This window comes from Glycine soja, chromosome 18 (genome assembly GCF_004193775.1).
Source record: "Glycine soja cultivar W05 chromosome 18, ASM419377v2, whole genome shotgun sequence".
NCBI classification, from domain to species: Eukaryota; Viridiplantae; Streptophyta; class Magnoliopsida; order Fabales; family Fabaceae; genus Glycine; species Glycine soja.
Window position 1 is genome coordinate 55,699,609 of NC_041019.1, and position 19,740 is coordinate 55,719,348.

A 19,740-nucleotide genomic window follows, 5' to 3' on the forward strand; every position below is an offset into this window, starting at 1 on the left:
GACTCCACCTCAAATAGTTTCCACTTTAATGCAAATTGGCATATGATATGACCTTTCTATTACTTGTATGAGTTGTTTCAGTGTCATTCCATATCGGCAAATTCAATAAAAGGGAAAAATTCTTGCTTCCTCCTCAAGAATGTGCTTTTATGTACCCCGTCCCCAACGAGCCGGATTACATCCACCTGATTTTGAGGGATCTACCAATGGGGCCTATTTTTGTGAAGCCCAACATAAAACTTTAACATGAGGACCCGGGAAACCATCTCAATTATTGTAACTAGAATATACAAAAGCAATGGTTAGAAAAAGACATACCCAAAGGTATATTTAAAGTAATGTTCCTAAATCTTAAATAGAATATAAAACGCAAACATCATGAATGTTTTTTTATCAACCCTAATGACAGTTAATAGTTTCGGAGCTGGATGAAAATGAGAGGTAATTTAATTATTTGGTTAACGACTGGGTATCATAAGAAATAACTTTTCCCCTTAAAAGTATAAGCCGTCTTCTCCTGACTTGAGCAAGAATTCAGCCTCTCTTGTCCTCACATCCACCATTAAAATGAATTGGAAATTTTCATGTCGTCTATGATCACGTAACGTTACATAAACCAAATCCTCTTTGGCAATTTGGCATGAAGTTGCATTCATAAAATCCGCGATAGACGATAGTTAGAAGACAGGAATGTTGTCCAATAGTAAAGGCCCATTTGGAAGTTAACGCTAGATCGACCACTATCAAATATCTTGGGCAAAGTGTGGATTTAGAGGAACACGTCATAATTAGGAGTGTAAAGAATGGCCCAGGGCAAGAGAAAAAGGAATCAAGACAGCCCGGAATGAAATTCCATTAATATAACAACTCATAAGCACAGCATGGACATCAGTGATTTCAAAGGACGACGACGACATTGTAATTATTAGAAAATGATCCACAAACTATCGAGTAAAACACAAACAATTTCTATTGTCTTGGTTTAAACAGTACCATACTCTTGTCATCCTCGAATCCATATACGGTTGTGACTCCTCATGGACCAATGTGAATGGTCAAGAAACACAAAAACCAAGCTTAGCAACTACTCTTGATCTTGTTGCATTATCGTAATCCCGACTAGAAACATATTAGTATCATCCCACTATCCTATATGAAAAGGGTTCAGTCCAAGAACAAATGATGAAGCTTGCATAGTATATTAAAGGTGTTACTCTACTAATAATGTTGTTCAAACAACATTGAAGGAAACAAGTATGCCATACTGAAGAGCTGCATGTGCATTTGTGCAAAAAGAATGTGAGATAACACTGAACAGATCCGGAAGTAAATCTAATGCGGAAGGAATTGCAAGTTTGTTGTGTGTAAAATGTTTGCTAATATAGCATCACTTTAATCTACAATGTATATTAATTAAGACAGTGTAAACCAGGATGCATCGAACTACAAAGTCTACTAATTTCAAACAACCAACCAAAGCATTCGATTGGTGTCCATCAATCAATAATGATGCTGTAGAGAAGAATTATGAGGTACATATGTCAAAAATCATAGAATGTCAAAAATTTTGGTTTGTTTGGCATTATTCAAAGCAAAATTCAACTCTCTTTTTTCAATAAATTAGATGAAGGAAAAAAGAATAAGCACTCACCAAAATTTCTGAACAAATGCAATTGCAGATACTTCTGAAGAGTACAACATGAGCCATATTCTGAAAGCTTAAGCAGCCAACATACTAGAAGAAGCAGCTTCTTTAGAGTTCAAGGAACAAAAGAGATTCAAGACATCAGCATGATTGCGGATGTAGCGTGGACATTTAGAGAGGAAATTTTGTGCTTCTTCATGCCTTCTGTGCTTGAAAAAGGCTTCAAACATACGGAGAAACATGGATGTAGATGGAAACCTCTTTGATGTCATTGCCTTGAGAAACAGTACAGCATCATCGCCACTTCCACTCTTTGACAAGTGTTCAATAAATGGATCAGTAAAAGGTGGAAATCCGTGGGTTCTCATTAATCCCAAAATATTCAATGCATCTGTAAATCCTCCTTGAACCAGTAACTTGGTTACCAGTAGCTTGTAAGTAGAATGCCAGGGCTTTAACTGTTTCTCATTCACCAGTCGGCAAAGAATCTTGCTTGCATCTACCGCCCTATTCATTTGGCAATATGAATTCATTAACACATTAAAAGAATAGCCTGCAGAAGCAACCCCCTCTTTCTCAACAATCTCTTTAAAAGATTCAAAAGCTTTATCAAGGTTCCCAGCTACACAGTACCCCTGAATTAAAGATTCCCATGTCTTGCGATATGGATTGGATCCAGACACCTCAATTCTATTCATGAACTCATGAGCTTGTTCCTTGTTACCCGCTGCACCAAGTCTATAGGCAATTTTACTCTGTAAACTACCACCAGCAACAAACCCACAATCTTCCATTTCTTTCAAAACCTTGTTCCACTCCCCAGTCCTACCAACACTGGTCAAAGACTTCAGCACAGCATTAGCCACAGAATCAGTCAACACATTCCCATTTCCAGTAAAAACCTTCAAAACCCTTGAAAACAAATCCGTATCCAACTCTTTCCCAGCAGCAACCTTCCTCAACAGAAAGACACAGCACTGTACCGTAGGCTTATTTGCACCGGCCATAGCAAACTCGTAAAGCTCAACAGCATCCTTCACCATTCTCCTCTTACAAAACCGCCCTAATACCTTAACAAACGTCTCAGCTTCCATCTCAAACCCGGCACTCCTCATGTCACCAACAAGCTTCCAAAACCGATCAATCGAATCCTCCCTCCCCAACACCCTCGCCATCGCATTGTAAGTTCTCCCATCATGCTTAAACAGCCCACTCTCCTCCAACCACCGGAAAAATATCAACGCCTTCACAGGTTCCAAAACCAAACTCTCCAAAACTGTCTTAACGACTTCGCTGGAGAACCCAACATTCAAGTCCTCAATCTGCTTCTCAACATCATCACCCCACACATTGTTCCTCACAATCCTACACACTATAGCAATATTCTTCTCTTTGGAGTTATCAAACAAACCCTTCAACTTCGCCACATCACCATCCATTCCACCTTTTTCAAAAGACTCCAACACTCTCTCCTTCACACCCTTGGAAACTCCATACCCTTTTTTCTTCATCACATTAACCAAGTCCCAAAACTCGTCAACGAAACCATTGGTCCCCAAAACGCACAGCATCGAGTTGTAGCACTTGGAGCTCAACCTCTCGGGGTGGTTCTCCGAAACCCATTGGAAGAACCTCCGCGCCGCGTCGACGTTGGAATCGAACTTCCCCAGAACCGCGAGGACCGCGTCGTGGGTAATGGAGACGCGATTCGACCCGAGGAGGGTTTTGAAGTCCTCGGAATCCACAGGCTTGGAGAAAATGTCGGCAACGAGGAGGTGGTCAGTGTCGGCTTGTGCGAGAACGGGTTCGGAGGAAAAACGACGGAAACTAGGGTTTAACGGGAACGTGGAATTGGCGGCGAAACGACGAGGGATGGAAGAGGAATAGGGAAGTACCTGAGAGTGATAGGTAATGCGGGGGCGAGAGCGAAGAAGGTGGTGGAGAAGACGCCATTGATGCCTCATTGCTGCAACACGAACGAATCGAGGGATTGGGATTTGACACGAAATGAATCGAGATTTTGAGTGTGAGAAAGAAAGGTATAGAAACAGTAACTAGGGTTTTAGGGAGATGAAGGTTTTTTTTTTCTTATTGTAGTTTTGGGTTTTGATTTGGGCTTACTAATTTGGGAGAAACAGTATGGTCTGTTGTCCATGCCATTGGGCTTCAGCCTTTTAAGGTAAAATAAAATTAAAAGGAGAATATGTTTTTTAATTTATTTTTGCAAATATTAATACGTTTATTTTTGTTGAGAAGGAGCGTAAAAATCTCTATATAACTCTTAAAATAATTATTGTAAAGCTTATTCCTCAGAAAAACTAAATGTTATAAAACTTAATAATTTTATCACACATAACAATAAATATATGATCATATGATATATATAACACCTAAATTTTAAATAAAAAAATTATCCTATTCTCTAAATATTAGAAATACCAATTTTATGAGTCTTTCCCATGAACCGACTTATGATTAACCTTTATAGTTCTTGGAAATATATTATCACCGTTGATGATACTTTGGAAATAAGACGAGTTTTTTGCATTTTAAGATATTAATTTATTCATAAAAAAATTCAAGATAAATTTTGGGATTAAATTGTTTGATGTTTGAAAAAAAATTGTGCTTATAAATAAATATTTTAATAAAAGGAAAGAGAATGTTTTCTCCTTTGCTTTATTTTAATTATTTTCCATGAAATAAATGGAGCAATTGCCGTTTTTGAAGGTTAAAATAAATTGCACTATATTGTTTTTCCTTCGTTTGATGTTATTATATTTAGTTTCAGAAGTTTTTGTCATGAGATTTGGATGAAATTACATAAACCAAGAACATGGGATGAATAGAATAAAATATAAACAAACAAAAAGGAGTTGAGTAGTAGTTACAAGGCACCTTAAGCATGTTTACACAAAGGAATGAGGCTTTTCTATGCAGCACTCAAATTGATCAATATATAATTGCTTAATACAATGATGCATAAAAAGAATACCATAAAATGGAGCCACAACATGTGACTGATCAGAATATAGAAACTCAAAAATCATCAACAAAAAGGTTAGTACTATCTATATCATTCATTTTCCTGCAAATCAATATATAATCATATGATATGCAAAAGAAATTTCAACTGAATAATAACATTTGTTGTGTAATTGAATCATCTTTCTAATATTTTCTTGTTAAGGCTAGCTGATAAGGTGGCAGTTATAACTGGTGGTGCAAGAGGAATTGGTGCAGCTGCAGCTAAACTGTTTGCTGAAAATGGAGCACATGTGGTCATTGCTGATGTGCTTGATGAACTAGGTGTTGATAAATATTTGTGTTTTAATTTAAAATTTATAAATATATATTAATTATATTAATTCTATTTTATAAAATAAAATATTTATTTTAGATTTTCTGATTTTGTTTTAATGAGTAAATAATTTGTTAAGGTTGTTTTGATACCTCTAAGTTGTTATCTAACGATCATATTTTTCAACAGTCATATTATTCTGTTGTTGCATAAATGCTTATATATATTTTTCTTCCTCTCCAGAGAGAGAATACCAGAACTACAGTCTCATCTTTTCCTCCCAAAATTTTCTTTCTTCTCTTATAAAATAATTTATTTCTTGAGAGTAAGAGCATTGGTAATTTTTTTACCCGTGAGACGTTTTCTCTCTAAGGATAACGTTTACGCGCTTCAACCCAGGCTATATCTTTCTTTCCCTAATTTTTTTTTCTTGTGCTTAGTGTATGTTATAATGCATTATTCTTGTCAATTAAATTTATTTTGCTACTATTATTTTGTTATCTAATTCAAAACTCTGCATCTTCTTCGTATTTATTTTTCTTCATTTTTTATTTTATATTCCAACACTAGGCACCACCGTGGCCAAGTCCATTGGCGGCCACTACATACACTGTGATGTGTCGAAGGAAGATGATGTTGAATCAGCCATAAACCTTGCACTATCATGGAAGGGCCATCTAGACATCATGCTCAGCAATGCTGGAATTGGAGGCCCAGAGGGAAGAAGCATCACAACCCTTGAAATGGACCGAGTGAGGCACTTGTTCTCCATCAATCTTTATGGAACAATACATGGAATCAAGCATGCTGCAAGGGCAATGATCAAAGGTAACAACAAAGGAGGATCCATCATATGTACTTCAAGTGCTGCATCCATCATGGGTGGATTGGCCTTGCATGGATATACCATGACAAAAGCAGCAATTGATGGGTTGGTGAGAAGTGCTGCTTGTGAGTTGGGAGAGCATTTGATTCGTGTTAACTGCATTTCCCCACATGGAGTCCCCTCTGAGATGCTTCTCAGTGCTTGTAGAAGATTTGGACATGATGATATTACCCCTCAAGGGGTGAAGGAAATGATTGGGAGCAGGGCAAGTTTGCTTAAGGGGAAAGGTGCAACCATTGAAGATGTGGCACATGCTGCTTTGTTCTTGGCTAGTGATGAGTCTGGCTTCATTACAGCACACAATCTTCTTATTGATGGGGGACACACATCTGCTGATAGCAGAATGAGTTACATGTACCAAGACCCAAAATGATGAGAATTATGTAACTATCGTTTGTAGAGGAAACACAAGAACTTGATGATAGAATATAAAAGATTTACAATAATTACATATATTCTATCACTTGATACTCTTAACTTTATCTACTATAGTTCTTTAATTTCCATTCGAGAATAATATATCGTTTCTTCTTTGGGCCTTAGCATGTCTTTACATTTCTGATCAATTCTTTTGTAGTGTTTTTGGTAACATCATAGGATATGTTTGTGTAACTCTTGTAAACAGACATTGGTAGGAAAAGGATGTTAGCAAAAACATCTTCCCCTCCTTTTGGGTTCAGTTGCCATAGCAAAAACATCGTACAAGACAAGTTGAATGGTAAACCAAACTTGCATTTAATTAGTACATTTTAGTTCTCCAATTTTCAATTGTGACTTCAAATATTATTTATGGCAAACTTTTCATCCATTAAACTTTTTATATATGCAAGTGCACTTTAAAATATAAAAAGTTTCATTCCTTTTATTTTCAGCATTTGTTTGACTCTCCCGCACAATACATAAAGGGCAGAGGTGATTAATCGAGTTTCCACTATGCATCAAATTAAGTCACAAAAACACACCTAAACCACAATAAATGCTAAAACCTACCCAACCAACTGGCCACATGCGGATTTAACTTGTGCTTCTCCTTTATTCGTGATGAATTTTTGCTAAGCTCATCCTTCAAGCTTAGAGTGAACATAAAAATGTTTGAACATGGAACTTTTCCTACAACCATAACCATCCCATTACTCAAATACGAAATTTACCACATAAAAATGTAAGCCTTGCTTGCACATTGATGAAATAATTAGATAGCCATTTTCATGATAAAATATATATTCACATTTTTACAATTATCCCCGGTCATCTCCCTCTCGGCCCTTAAACAAATTAGCATTTAGCACTGTGCTTATACAATTAGATTGATTTATAATGTTAAGAATGTTTTCTAAGGTACAACAGCTTTATCCCTAAGCTGAATGCCATCTGGTGTGCGGTCGTGTGGTCCCTGTGGACTCATAGAAATGCTATTGATGAGAAAGAAGGAAAAGCAAACTCAAATAAGTATGAGCTTTGTTTTCAATCAATCATTGCAATCTGATTTACTTTGGCTACAATGGTCCAAAATATATATATTGACATAAGAAGAGGATTTAAGAGAACCTGTTGATCATCATAATTTAGTAATCTGAGATAAATAGTGATTGATTTTGTAGGAGGCCTTGGCTTTTAATATTAGTTTTTTCGAGTACGATCAAAGTGATTCCATTAGTTTTCTCACTGTATGATCAAGGATTGGAATAATTAAACACATCTTTGATTTAGTTTAATTAACTTTAAAAAAGTTATTCATGAATCATGATTGAAATCTGGAGAGTATTAAATTATTCTAAGATAAATTTCATTGATTAATGAAATGAGAGCTACAGCATAGAGTGCTCCTAAAAAGGAGCACCACTCAAAACAAAAACCAAATTAGAGCATGTTCTTACACAATGCCCTGGCAACAACAAGAAATTTGCAAAACAAATAAGGAAAAACAAAAATTAATTGAAACTGAATGATCAGGATCCATCCCTCTTCATTCAATTTTTGTTCATGCCAGTTGCATTCTTCACAGCATCAGCTGCTCCTTGTGCTGATGCCATCACTGTTTGACCAGCCTACATATAACAAGAAAAAAAAACATATATATAAATGTATCGACTGTATAATAAATCAAATTTAGATCTAGTCTAGTAGTCTGGTCTATATATAACTAAACATGCAATTATATTCACACATTATTTCACAGATTAACACAATAACAAAGCAATCAATTCGATGAATTAAAAATTGGAACCTGCTGTGCGGTTTCCTTAGCAGACTGAGCAGCATTGCCAGCCATGTCCATCAAGTTGTTAGTCTTTTCCTGTAATACATATATATATATTGCATATAAAATTTGGAACACCCGAAAAGAAGTACTAAATTTGAGTGAAGAGTAAGAAAACCTGAGCTTGGCCCTGAGCCTGACCAGCCTGGTAGTTCATCTTCTGGGGATCCATATCTTCTGAAACTGTTAAGAACTGAATGTGATGAATTGAATGTATTGAAGATGATCAAGAATGAATGGTTATAGTTTGAGATGAAGATTAATTTCCCTGCACTCTTGTTATTTATATGCAAGTTTCGTAGAGAATTTCGTTGCTGGAACTTTTGGCCACCACATGTTTAAGGGGACACGTGGAATTAATCCTAACATTTTCCTTATACTTTGAGGAGTTCTTAGGTTATGCTGGTTTTCAGGAGAGGCTTCAAACCGGTTGACCAGGAGAGCTTTGGAGAACTCATTAGTCATTACTATTTTTTAGGAAGATGGTTGCTGATTTCATGCATGGACAAATTCTTCTTTCTTGTGAAATAGCAAATACACATATACATTATAATGGATGAATTGAAATTTTTGTATAGACTTAATTTAATTATATTCACTAGTCACTATATATATTGACTCAAATGATTTAAATAATTTTCAGCACTCGGGGTTGGCACGTGGTATATTACATGACTTTTTGGAATCCATGAATCCCCTGTATTAGGAAGAAGATCTATGATTTCACTCGAGTTAAAAAGAGACAAAAATTATTCAGATAATGTGCATGGACTTTAAATAAAATTAATATTATATATATTCTACAATAGGAGAACAACTTTGGGATGGATTCAAAGGCAAGCATAACGATGTCTCTCCGTTTTTTTTCCTTAAAAATTCGTAGATATAGTTTAATTTAGGATGTCTCCCCTTTTTTTCTTAAAAAAAAGTCATATATGTAGTTTATTTTTTATTAATGAAATGGGATTGATTAATTAACATTAAGTATAAATTATATGAAATTACACAATGTATAACATTTTTTAAAAGGTATATTTTAGTAATTCAAGTTTTAAATCACGTGATAATATTCTGATATATATATATATATATATATATATATATATATATATATATATATATATTATTTAGCCATTTATAAACATTTAATCTAATAATAAATAGTATTCTATTTTAAATAACATTATACATTATTTTACAGAAAAAGTAAATTTAGCAATTGAACAAATAAAATTATTTGCACTTAATCATATTTCATAAAAGTATTTAGATTTAAAATTTATTAATTAATATAATTATGTGTGTTAAAATTTGTTGGTTATACATGATCTGAACTGTTTGAACATAAAATAAGTGTGAAGTAAGTTGATAAAAAAAATTGTCATACGTGAGGCTCTCCAATCTTTTGTTCTGTTTTCTAGTTTATTTTCTTATTTCTTTAACAAAAAATTATTATAATGGACAATGCTTAGACTTATATTTTTCCTTTCTTATGTCAGACTTCTTACTATTTTTTCTTTAACTAAAAAAACTTGTAAGGGTCTGTTTGTATGATCTAAATTATGACATTTGTTCTATGTACATCATGAATTCGATATAGGGGCCGAGCCTCTGAACAATTGTGATATTTTGGCTTTATGATATCATTTGTTCGTCTTACTTTCCTACTTGGCTATTTTTGTTTGTGTCATATGTTGAGAATTGAGATCACTATTTATATTTGTTAGTAAGGTTGCAGAGTGTTACTTGTTAGTAAGATAACAAGTTCAGTTCTGCAGCTGAATTAGAAAAAGTTTAGAAGATAGGTACGCCTCTGCTTATAAAAGCAGAGTGAATCTTTCATGAGAAAATTTACTGGTTATTAAGGATAAATAAAGTCAAAAAGAATAATATAAAGCACTTATATTTATATATAGATCATCTTTATTTATGTAGTTTTTATCATTCGAATCAAACTTGAGAATTCAGCCGCTATCTTTTATCGTTAGTTTGTGTCTGTTGCTTGGCCTATAGGCCCTTCAGTCAGCTAAAAATAATAATTTAAAGATTGTGACTTATAAGTAATTCAATACTCACTCCATAACCTTCATAAACAACTCATTAAAGAAAAAATATTCACTTTTTTTATAAACCCCAATAAAATTCATTAATAAAATTGTAGTATTGTAAACCAAACAAATTCATGAATAAAATTTTAGTACAAAAGGTACTCAAAGAAATGCAACCACCATCAGATTTAGACCATAACGCAAAGATCCAACAAAGATAACTCATGATGACCATGTTTGCAAAAGATTCTCCGTAAGCATTTATAAGAAGAAGAAAAAATGAAATGATATTTTTTCATAAGTTAAACTATAACTATAAGGATGCTAGAAGATTATTAACCCAGTTAGCATATAGCTGTAAAAAAAAGTCATTTTGCCTTGTTATAAAACCACAGCCACGGTTGAACTTCAATTCATGCTTGTACCTCTAAAAAGGCCAAATTGTTGCAAACCAAATAACATGTCACTAGAACTTTTTTATCTCCTTAACACCAATATCAATTCAACAATTGTGTGAAGTGCCATTATGCACAACTAGCAGACAATCCAAAATTGAGACGTCACTTTACTTAATTTCAAATAAAATGTGCTTAGTTTAGTGTCTTCCAACTCTGCTTGCATTGGCACTCCTTGCAGCCACCATCGTGTGAACTCAGAATATATACCTCTATGCATATTTTATACATATTCTGCATTTGAACAACTTATTTTTCCAATTCATTAGACCCAAATGAAGTGATTTGTACAGCTGTGTTGATTTCATTAAAGAATGAGGGAGTTGATAGTGTTACTTTTAGGTCAAAATCATCCAGTCCATATATTTCTTTCAGGTCAATTTTTGCATCAGCGGAGACTATTGAATTCATATGATCATTTGTGTAATTTGAAGTTAACGTTCTCAGGGATATCGATAAATTGGAATTTGAAACTAGATACCCACAAATGAATTTAATTTCACTAGACTTATGGGTGACTTAATGATTACATTTGCTATAAAATGAAATCAACTTATGAAAATGCCCGAGATTAACTTGAGCATATATATATAAAAATCTACAATTGAATCAACCAGGCATGTAGCAATGTCAAGGGAAAACAAATCCAATAAAATGATCCACTCTTCTTCACTTGTTCACTGCATCCTTCACACCATCAGCAGCTCCTTGTGCCTTGGCCTTCAACTGTTGACCAGTCTACACAAAATAAAATAAACATCTTAGTTTTTTGGTCCATTTTATGCACAAAACTCAAATATAAATGATGTTCACAAAGATGCTAGCATTAGTACACTCTTAATAACAATCTAATAATGTTTCAAAAAGGATACATGTTCACACAAATAAAATTTATAGAACCTCTTGCATGGAGTCTTTTGCTGACTGAGCAGTATTAGAAGCTTTGTCCATCATGTTGCTGGCCTTTTCCTGTAAGCATCTACAATTGTAAGCACTACAACAATATCAACAAGTAATACAAAATCTTGTCTCATTAGATGAGGTACACGAATCACACAGTATCATTTGATTTGGTTAAAGACCAAAAGTTAAAAAAGATTGTCAAATCAAGATTGATCACACTTAAGAGACAAAAAGAGGCAAAATAAGAGAAAGGAAACCTGAGTTTGGCCCTTGGTCACTCCAGCGTTGTAGCTTGCCTTCTGAGAATCCATATCTTACTTTTCTGAAGTGTAACTGAATTGAACTAATGATGTCAATTATGTTTGAGATGCAGATTACTTTCCAAAATCTGTTTAGATTTATTTAGCTTCTCAAACCCTTGCATTGCCCAACACGTGTTTTCCTTAATTCTTGGCTGTAAATTATGATTGAAAATTTCAATGTAGCTCCTTAATTTCCATTATTATAGGACACACGTCATACCAACAAAGGGGAGTAGAGGAATAAGACCCAGCACTTGTTGACCAGCAGAGTGTAGCTCATGTCTTTTTATATCTGAAGGTCTAAGTGTAAGAACAAACCCAGTCAAAAAAAATTATTTATACGAATTTCAAGAATGATGCTAACCACAATTTATTTTCCTTATTCTTTAATTTATCAAAACCGTGTATTAATCCCACTTATGTGCCTTACTTGTGGTTGGTAAAGTACAGTCAACAGTTTGACAATATGTAATAATTTTATTTTCATGAGTTATGTTTTGTGGTTGTGGCCATGGATGAATGAGTTAGGGATTGAATTTAATCCTAATTCAACCTTATAAACCAACACTTACAAAGTGAGAATTGTTTTTCGCTCCTATAATCTATGTTGGTATTGTTTTTAATTAATGTGAGATTTCATTAATGTAAAAAGGAAGTTGTAAATTTCATTCCTTGGATATTAAACTAGATTAGTGTTTGAATTCTTGCAAATCACAGGATCAGTTAAGAATTAAACAACGAAAACAATGTAATATATAAAATGATTTTGTTGAACAAAAAGTTTATAAAAAATTATTTAAATAAAACTATATGTTTTCTTAATATATTAACTAATGTTTACACATCCATTTTTCATGGTGTTCTTACGTATAATATTTTATTGATTTAATATAAATTTAAATTTATCCCTGCATACTATAACTAAATGTTAGGCAATTCAATCCAGTGCTATAGAATAAGTTATTTGCTATATTCCTAATCCATTCATCACATCTTGAGAAATAAATAAAATATTAAAAGAGCTATAAAAAAGTGTAAAATAAGTCAATGATTGGATGGGTTTCAAAATCACTTTTTATTTCTATTCATCCCCTATATTAATATTTAAAAAATCCATCCACGTCTCACTTGTGTTTGTGTGTGTGTGTTTCCTTTTTTGGCATTTGACACGAAAAGAGCAGAAGACATGAATTAGGAACCCATGTCCAAGCACAATTATTGTTTAAAAACAAACAAATAAAATCCTAAAAACAGCAGGCGCCATTGGCTTTAGAAATATCACCGCCAGCATTTGTCACTAATAACTTTTACATTATAATATAATTATATTCATATTTATTTATATAAAAATACAAGTGCAACAGCCTCATATAAGAGTTTCCCATATGAGTTGGCAGTAGAAACGAAATAACATCTGCATAATCACACAAGTGAAGTGAAGCTACACAACAAGTTCATTGCTTCACTCACATCATAACCCCCATATTTATTTATTTAGGTAATAACACACTCGACAGTAAAGATAAATAACAACAGAACATAAAAACCAGAAGTACTTATATCTCCCTCACTTCATCTTCGTTCTCGTCCTCACTCCAGCAGCATTTCAGAATAGACCTAGGAGATGCACTACCATCGCAGCCTTGAACAAATGTTTGGTACACAACTGCACCACCTACTCCAAGCTCTTCAGTGCTCCTCTCACCACAGTAGTATCCTTTGATGTCCAAGGGAAATTTATTAAGTTTCTCACCATGCATGTCAATGTGCAAAGCAACAGAAAACTCTGCTGGACAAAAGCAAGCTAAAACCCTTTCCACAAGTTCACCTAGAGCCATGTCATTAAAATCATAACCAACAGCTTCAAAACTTGCGTAACTGAAACCATCTTCAGGAGTGACATGGATGGTGGATATAGCACTCCCTTCTATTCCATTCATTGAATATCCGCAAGGGTCAAATTCAAAATCAGATATATCAGACTGTGGAAGGATCTTCCTAATTCCAGAATTTTCGGTCATTGAAGCTGCTGAAGATGTATTCTCCTTGAAAAAAACAGAAGCACTTTCCTTGTCTAAACCGGTCATGCACATCTCTAGGCCATAGACAGCTTCAGATGATCCTTTGGTCTGTGCACTTGCAGAGTAGATGTGCCAAATCTGTGACTTTGAAGGGTCACCCATAACATATGCTTTGCTACCAGAACCAAGGTTGCTGAAATAGCTGTCAAGAACAGAAACCTCCTCGGAAAAACTGCGGTGAGGAAAAGACTGTGCCCCAGGGAAAATGAAGCTTCCACGAGTGTACCTCACAGATTTCACAGCTATGTCAAGAGCATCAGCCAACTTGAGAATGACAGGGATGGACAGAAGCAATTTGGTAGTCCCACAAGTTTTGATGATAATTTTATAAGGATAGACGAACAGGCTTGACTCTGACAGAACATAAGAGTCAACATAATCATTTGAAAGTGATGCAACAATAGTGCACTCTGCTGGTTTAAGAATCTCGTCCAATTGGTCTTTGGACAATGCTCGGAGGCCTAATCCTCCGGGGTCAGCAAACACACCATTTTCAAAAAATGATATCTCAAGTCTTTTTTCGTAGCCTTCGAAACCAATAGCTGAGCCAGCCATCTTGACTCAAAAAGAAACAAAGTCTTGCTGTATAGGTAGAGAGAACAAAAGGGCAAGGAAGAGAACAAGAAAAGGGAAAAGAAGAGACTAGAATAATATAGCAGATGCAAGACTACGGGGGCTATGTCGTCACACAACCTAGGGAATCTCAGGATGGCTTGCGGATGCACTGCACCAGGAAAAAAATTCAGTGTTAAAAAATTCAGTGTTAAACAACAACAACGTTGGATACAAAATGTCTCCATTTAATCATCACAAAGAAATGAAACAGAAACTTACGTTGGAGTAAGCAGCAGATCTGAACTTCTTAATTCCACCGTGTGGTCGAACGTCTTCAATGGTGTAATCGAGAGGAGCTTCGTACAAAAGGGACTTACTACTAGACGACTTCTTCTTCCCAACTTTAGACTCCATCAGATCATTCAGACCTGCCTGACAAAAGAACAAAGCAAAATCAATGACAGAATAGGCTAATAATCACAATACAAACATGAATTATTGGTTCTTATAGTGTCAGAGGAACAAAAACATAAAAAATTATTAAGGCAAAATGCAATTCTGAAAAAAATCACCATGTAGTGTAACCTCTCAACATCTTGAACAAATAAATATATCACTATTGTCAAATTATCATACCAATTCCATAATCAGTTGATACAAATGCGATCAATAAGGATCACAAAAAAAAATGCGATCAATAGGGAAAAATGAAGTATGTTGGCATGCCTACATTGAGTATGTAATGTAAATCAACAGTACTAAAAAGTAAAAAATGTACCCTGCAGACAGAAGCATCATCTTTTCAAGGATAAAATAAATTTTTATCCCTCAAAATATCTCAATTGGGTTTTAAATCCTATAAAAAAAAATAATAGGAATTTCATCTCAATATTTTAACTGAAACATCAAACATGAGTCTTTTAGTATGTGATGAGAACTAAAACCACATCAATTTTATAAGACTAAAACCGTTTCTTGAGATATTTTGAGATGCCAAAAACATACTGAATCATTTTTTTTTTCAAAAACAAATTCCAGAAACATTGAGCATTCAGAAACGGTTATAAAATTGGAGTGAAAACAAATCAAATTTCATGATCAATATTAAAAATCATAACCCGAAATTGTTCATAAACCCTAAGAAAATTGACGAACAATAGCAGAACCATTTCAAACCAGGAAAAGCTTGGAAATAATGCAACAAAGGCCCAGAAAAGAAATCTGAATTCTCTCTCTCTTTCAATTCATTAGTTCATTTAAAAATCGAATCATATTCATATGTATTCCTCCAAAACATAAACAAGAATCTTTAAAAAAAAAAAAACTGGTACTTACAATTAATGGGAGGCCAATCAACTTCTCCGATATCCCCTCTCGCAATTAAGCTTCGAATCGAAATTAACCCAAATGAATAACATAAACAGAGCCAAAAATTGAAATAAAGAAAAGGGCAAAATCGCAATGCACTTACAACGATTCAAGGAAGGGAAAGGAATGTACAAATGCTAAAAGGGTGAAATTGAAGAGAGAGAGAAAAGGGCTTCGTTTGAGATTTGCAAATTCGTTGGGTTGTTACGGGGAGGAGAGGGCGACGATTATATAGGCGCCTAGGTAAACTTTGTAATTACGATAACGCCCTCGTAGTTTTCTCCTCCTCCTATAAATTTGGCAAGGATTCTCTCGTCTTTCGTGCCAAACAAGTAAATTAATAGAATGGATTACATTTTTTTAATTGGAAATCGAGAAAAAAGAGGAAAGCAACAATAGCATGAAACAATAAATGTCTATATCTATAAGAAATGATAAACCTCGTTTAAAGATGGATAAGAACGTAGTATTTGATTTTAAATTTTCAAATTTAATAAATTGATACTATGATTCTTTTTATTATCTTATTTGAGGAGATCATCAAGTATCACTCCAATCATTAATTTATTGATATATTTAATTAAGATAATAATAAATATAAGTTTATTTCTTCCTAGAGATATATTCAATATCAATAAAAAAAATATTCTCTCTGTTTTTTGTCAAAATGAAATAAAGGAGAGCAATAATAAACATTGACAATAATGTCTCTACTCATAAAAAAGAATACGTAAGAAAGTAATAATTAAATAGAAAAAAGAAAAGAAGAGGTAAGATGCGATTTGGAAAGAGGTGTGGCGGGGGTACGTGTGCGTTTTTGGGAACGATATTCGAAATAATGAAAGTGAATTTGTTTTGGTTCCCTTCGTTTTGAATTTGATCTTTTTTTTATTCTTTGTTCTGAATTGTTTGCATCACAACACAAGGAATCGTCTTTTTCAGTTCTACTTGGATTGGATCCATTCTCCTGTTCACATCTCATGCATTATAGTCCCCATAGTCCACTAGGGCTGAATTTTTTTAAAATTTTAGCAAATTATTTTGTCTTTAAATAAATAATAAATCATCAGCTATTTATGCAAATCAATTGATATACGAATACGAATACTCCACATCTTAATCAATAGTCCTAATTTCAAGTCATAAGAATATTTTGCGTTAAAAATTTGTAGAAAAAGTTTTGTCTATCATCTCCAGTGATGTTACGTAATTGGTGGGACATGAAGAATACAGTATAAAAGTACAAAATTAACTAAATCTTAAAACTATAATAAACATAAACATATTTTCCTCTACATGTTCTTTTATGTTATTTTATAGTTCAGTAACTAATTTATCAAAGATTTTAAATTTAATAAGTTAGCTAAATAAATTTCCAGATTTCAATTACTAATAGCTAGTAGTAACAGTTTTCAATAACTTTCAATAAACTTACTAGCTATTTTGCCAAATATAACCGTTAGTATACTAATACTTAAGAAAATTGGTATATATGCTAAGCATTTTCTACGATAATATTATAGTGACATTTTTATACATTGTTTTAATAACTTTTTTTAAAAATTAACAATCACGAAGGGGGGGAAAATACATAGTCTCTATTTAGTTTACAAAATGTTCTTGTGCAATCTAGCTAGTAAAAATCTATTAATTCTATGGGATTATACAATAAATTTTTATGTTATGACAAACCGTAAGATTTATTTATTTTATTTTTGTCCAAAAGCAATTGAGGAATTTTTAAACATCATAAAATAATGATAAGCTTTGGGATGAAAATAGTGTTTAGTATAATATTTGTCTAGTTCTACTTTTCTTTATTATATATTTTTCGTGAATTAAAATATGTTCTTTTATATTCTTATGCCCTGTTTTGTTTATAAAGAAAATATAAAATAATTTCTTTACGTTATATTCTGTCATATTTTAACACGTTTATCAAATGCAATCTTAAAACAACTAACCAAAGATTATCTAAACTAAATGAAATGGAGGAGTAAATGGAATAAAAAACTGAAGGAATCTACATACAATATATATATATATATATATATATATATATAGTTAAGTCATTTTAGTTTCACATGATGGAATTTTGAAGAAAAGATTGATTAATATCTAATATTTTTATACAAAGTGTGTATAACCCACAATTTCAAATGAATATAGAATCTGTATGAGTGTTGGAATGACTTATGATCCTGGTTCAGTTTCCCCGGACGCATAGAATGAAAGTTTTTACTTTTAAAATTCTCCCTGATCAAACCATCTTTTTCAACTTATAATTATAATATTCTTTTTTTTCTTTCGATATACATATTTATCATATTCTTCTTTGAGTTCCTTTAATTTTTGGAAATATATATCTACCAAAAACCAAAGACATATAAGCATGCAACACTACCTCACATAAAACAAATATTACTATTAGATTATACGGGCACTTAATTTTGTCGTGTAAGTTACAGTTTAATCCCATCATGCATTATTGGCCGGGATGTGCATTAATTAATTCCATCGTGCTTTCTTTTATTCGCTATCCAAATTCCCCCATTTTTCAGGGCTCCTTTACGTGTTGGGCAATTTTTATTTTTTTATTTTTTGTGGCAATTGGGGAATATTGTTTAGGATTTCTCAGGCACCCAAATATATAATTTTAACTTTGGGCCGGGGGTGCCAAATAGAGGGAAAGAACAAAAAAAAAATGTAGCAATAAATATAAAAAAATCATATTGACGTTGAAAAATGTTGTACAAATGACTGAACTTTTTTTTAATTGTTGGCGTTTCTTTTCGCATTTTGTTTACAGAAAAAACACGTTTTGATTTTCCAGGTTCCACATTGCTGTATTACTTAAGCAGGCCTATTCATTTGTATTAATGGGCCCTCTTTTTATTAAACGGGCAGCCAGATGGCAATTACTTCGTGCACCCATCAATTTTTCTTGTGCACCCAACAAATTTTGAAAGTATCCCTGCTAAATAAACATACAGATTCATAATTTTTATGATTTATACAGATTGACAATTCATATCCCCAAATTTTTTTATAAAAAAATAAAAATATATATTTTTAATTTTTTTTCAATAAATATAATTATAGTTTTTTAATAATTATTACATTAACTAGATTTCTGATTTTGGTCTTATTAAAATTAATTTTGATCTAATAATATATTTTTTTTACACATATAAATTTTAAATAAAAATCAGAAGTTTAATAAAAATTTATATATATCAAAAAATTAATCATTAAATCAAAATTAATTGTCATAAAATTTATTATGAAATTTATATATGAATTAAAGATACATTAAAAATTTTAATATTATATATAACAATATTAATTATTTTATAATATAATTAATCTATTAATTAATGTTGGATGCACCAAGCAATTCTCCAGCAACATCAATGAACAAGCCCATGGGCAATCCTAATAGACTGTTTTATAGGTCTGAGCCCAACAATGCAAACATTTTCTTTGGCAATAACTATAAATTTGACGTAAAAATAATACTAACGTGAGTTAAAAACATGTCCATTGACACACTATTAATTTCTGTCTACAAAATTCGACCAAACATATCAAGTAATATTTATGGAATGAGAACAGTTAGTTAACACCCTTTCTAATATATATTTTTATGATTAACTAAAATTTATTAAAGATAAAAAAAATGTGGGTTAGACTTCTTTTACTTATGGTTTTATGACTTTTAATAAATTTTAACTATAATTATGAAAATAGGTTAGAAATAGTATGTTAATATAATATATGGCAAGCACTCCTTTATATGAAAATAACATCCCAAATTCTCTAGCTCTATTCTGTTCCTTGTATTTTCAAACTTTCAGTAAGATGGTACATTTTCTTGAGCACTACCAAAATTTATGGCTCGCTTCTCATGCAAATTATTTGCACAGAACTTGATGA

General features: G+C 32.8%; 4 protein-coding genes and 1 long non-coding RNA gene across 6 annotated transcripts; 1 reads left to right on the plus strand and 4 right to left on the minus strand.

The window, feature by feature from the left end:
• Positions 1–1,361: 1,361 nt before the first annotated feature.
• LOC114396676 (pentatricopeptide repeat-containing protein At3g02490, mitochondrial-like) lies at positions 1,362–3,712 on the minus strand. Its single transcript, XM_028358771.1, has one exon. It carries the CDS (start codon positions 3,607–3,609, stop codon positions 1,720–1,722), a length of 1,890 nt encoding a protein of 629 aa, XP_028214572.1. The 5' UTR covers positions 3,610–3,712; the 3' UTR covers positions 1,362–1,719.
• A 934-nt stretch (positions 3,713–4,646) lies between these two features.
• Positions 4,647–6,328, plus strand: LOC114395140 (short-chain dehydrogenase reductase ATA1-like). The gene is made up of 3 exons (XM_028356848.1): positions 4,647–4,705; positions 4,836–4,954; positions 5,517–6,328. The coding sequence occupies exons 1-3, from the start codon at positions 4,647–4,649 to the stop codon at positions 6,203–6,205; spliced, it is 867 nt and encodes a 288-aa protein (XP_028212649.1). The 3' UTR covers positions 6,206–6,328.
• A 1,266-nt stretch (positions 6,329–7,594) lies between these two features.
• Positions 7,595–8,362, minus strand: LOC114394483. The gene is made up of 3 exons (XR_003662778.1): positions 8,211–8,362; positions 8,060–8,128; positions 7,595–7,880 (listed from the first exon to the last, which is right to left on the minus strand). It is a non-coding gene; the product is annotated as an uncharacterized LOC114394483 (long non-coding RNA).
• A 2,631-nt stretch (positions 8,363–10,993) lies between these two features.
• LOC114394482 (late embryogenesis abundant protein 2-like) lies at positions 10,994–12,001 on the minus strand. Its single transcript, XM_028356066.1, has 3 exons — positions 11,756–12,001; positions 11,496–11,564; positions 10,994–11,333 (listed from the first exon to the last, which is right to left on the minus strand). Exons 1-3 carry the CDS (start codon positions 11,807–11,809, stop codon positions 11,265–11,267), a joined length of 192 nt encoding a protein of 63 aa, XP_028211867.1. The 5' UTR covers positions 11,810–12,001; the 3' UTR covers positions 10,994–11,264.
• Positions 12,002–13,090: 1,089 nt separating this feature from the next.
• On the minus strand, positions 13,091–16,025 carry LOC114396169 (S-adenosylmethionine decarboxylase proenzyme-like). 2 transcript variants are annotated; one of them, XM_028358070.1, is made up of 4 exons: positions 15,908–16,025; positions 15,772–15,821; positions 14,716–14,864; positions 13,091–14,605 (listed from the first exon to the last, which is right to left on the minus strand). In XM_028358070.1, the coding sequence occupies exon 4, from the start codon at positions 14,434–14,436 to the stop codon at positions 13,357–13,359; it is 1,080 nt and encodes a 359-aa protein (XP_028213871.1). In that variant the 5' UTR covers positions 14,437–14,605; positions 14,716–14,864; positions 15,772–15,821; positions 15,908–16,025; the 3' UTR covers positions 13,091–13,356. The 2 variants fall into 2 exon arrangements, with proteins under 2 accessions (XP_028213871.1, XP_028213870.1); XM_028358069.1 differs by having other exon boundaries at positions 14,716–14,868.
• Between the last annotated feature and the right edge of the window lie 3,715 nt (positions 16,026–19,740).

What these genes read in the sequence shown, in the direction of transcription:
- LOC114396676 (XM_028358771.1), bottom strand. Translation starts at nt 3,609, where the DNA reads ATGAGGCATCAATGGCGTCTTCTCCACCACCTTCTTCGCTCTCGCCCC.
- LOC114395140 (XM_028356848.1), top strand. Translation starts at nt 4,647, where the DNA reads ATGGAGCCACAACATGTGACTGATCAGAATATAGAAACTCAAAAATCA. An exon ending in CAAAAATCATCAACAAAAAG is followed by an intron (nt 4,706 to 4,835) that starts GTTAGTACTATC and finishes TTTCTTGTTAAG; the next exon opens with GCTAGCTGATAAGGTGGCAG. An exon ending in TGATGTGCTTGATGAACTAG is followed by an intron (nt 4,955 to 5,516) that starts GTGTTGATAAAT and finishes TTCCAACACTAG; the next exon opens with GCACCACCGTGGCCAAGTCC.
- LOC114394482 (XM_028356066.1), bottom strand. Translation starts at nt 11,809, where the DNA reads ATGGATTCTCAGAAGGCAAGCTACAACGCTGGAGTGACCAAGGGCCAA. An exon ending in TGACCAAGGGCCAAACTCAG is followed by an intron (nt 11,565 to 11,755) that starts GTTTCCTTTCTC and finishes AGATGCTTACAG; the next exon opens with GAAAAGGCCAGCAACATGAT. An exon ending in CAAAAGACTCCATGCAAGAG is followed by an intron (nt 11,334 to 11,495) that starts GTTCTATAAATT and finishes TATTTTGTGTAG; the next exon opens with ACTGGTCAACAGTTGAAGGC.
- LOC114396169 (XM_028358070.1), bottom strand. Translation starts at nt 14,436, where the DNA reads ATGGCTGGCTCAGCTATTGGTTTCGAAGGCTACGAAAAAAGACTTGAG.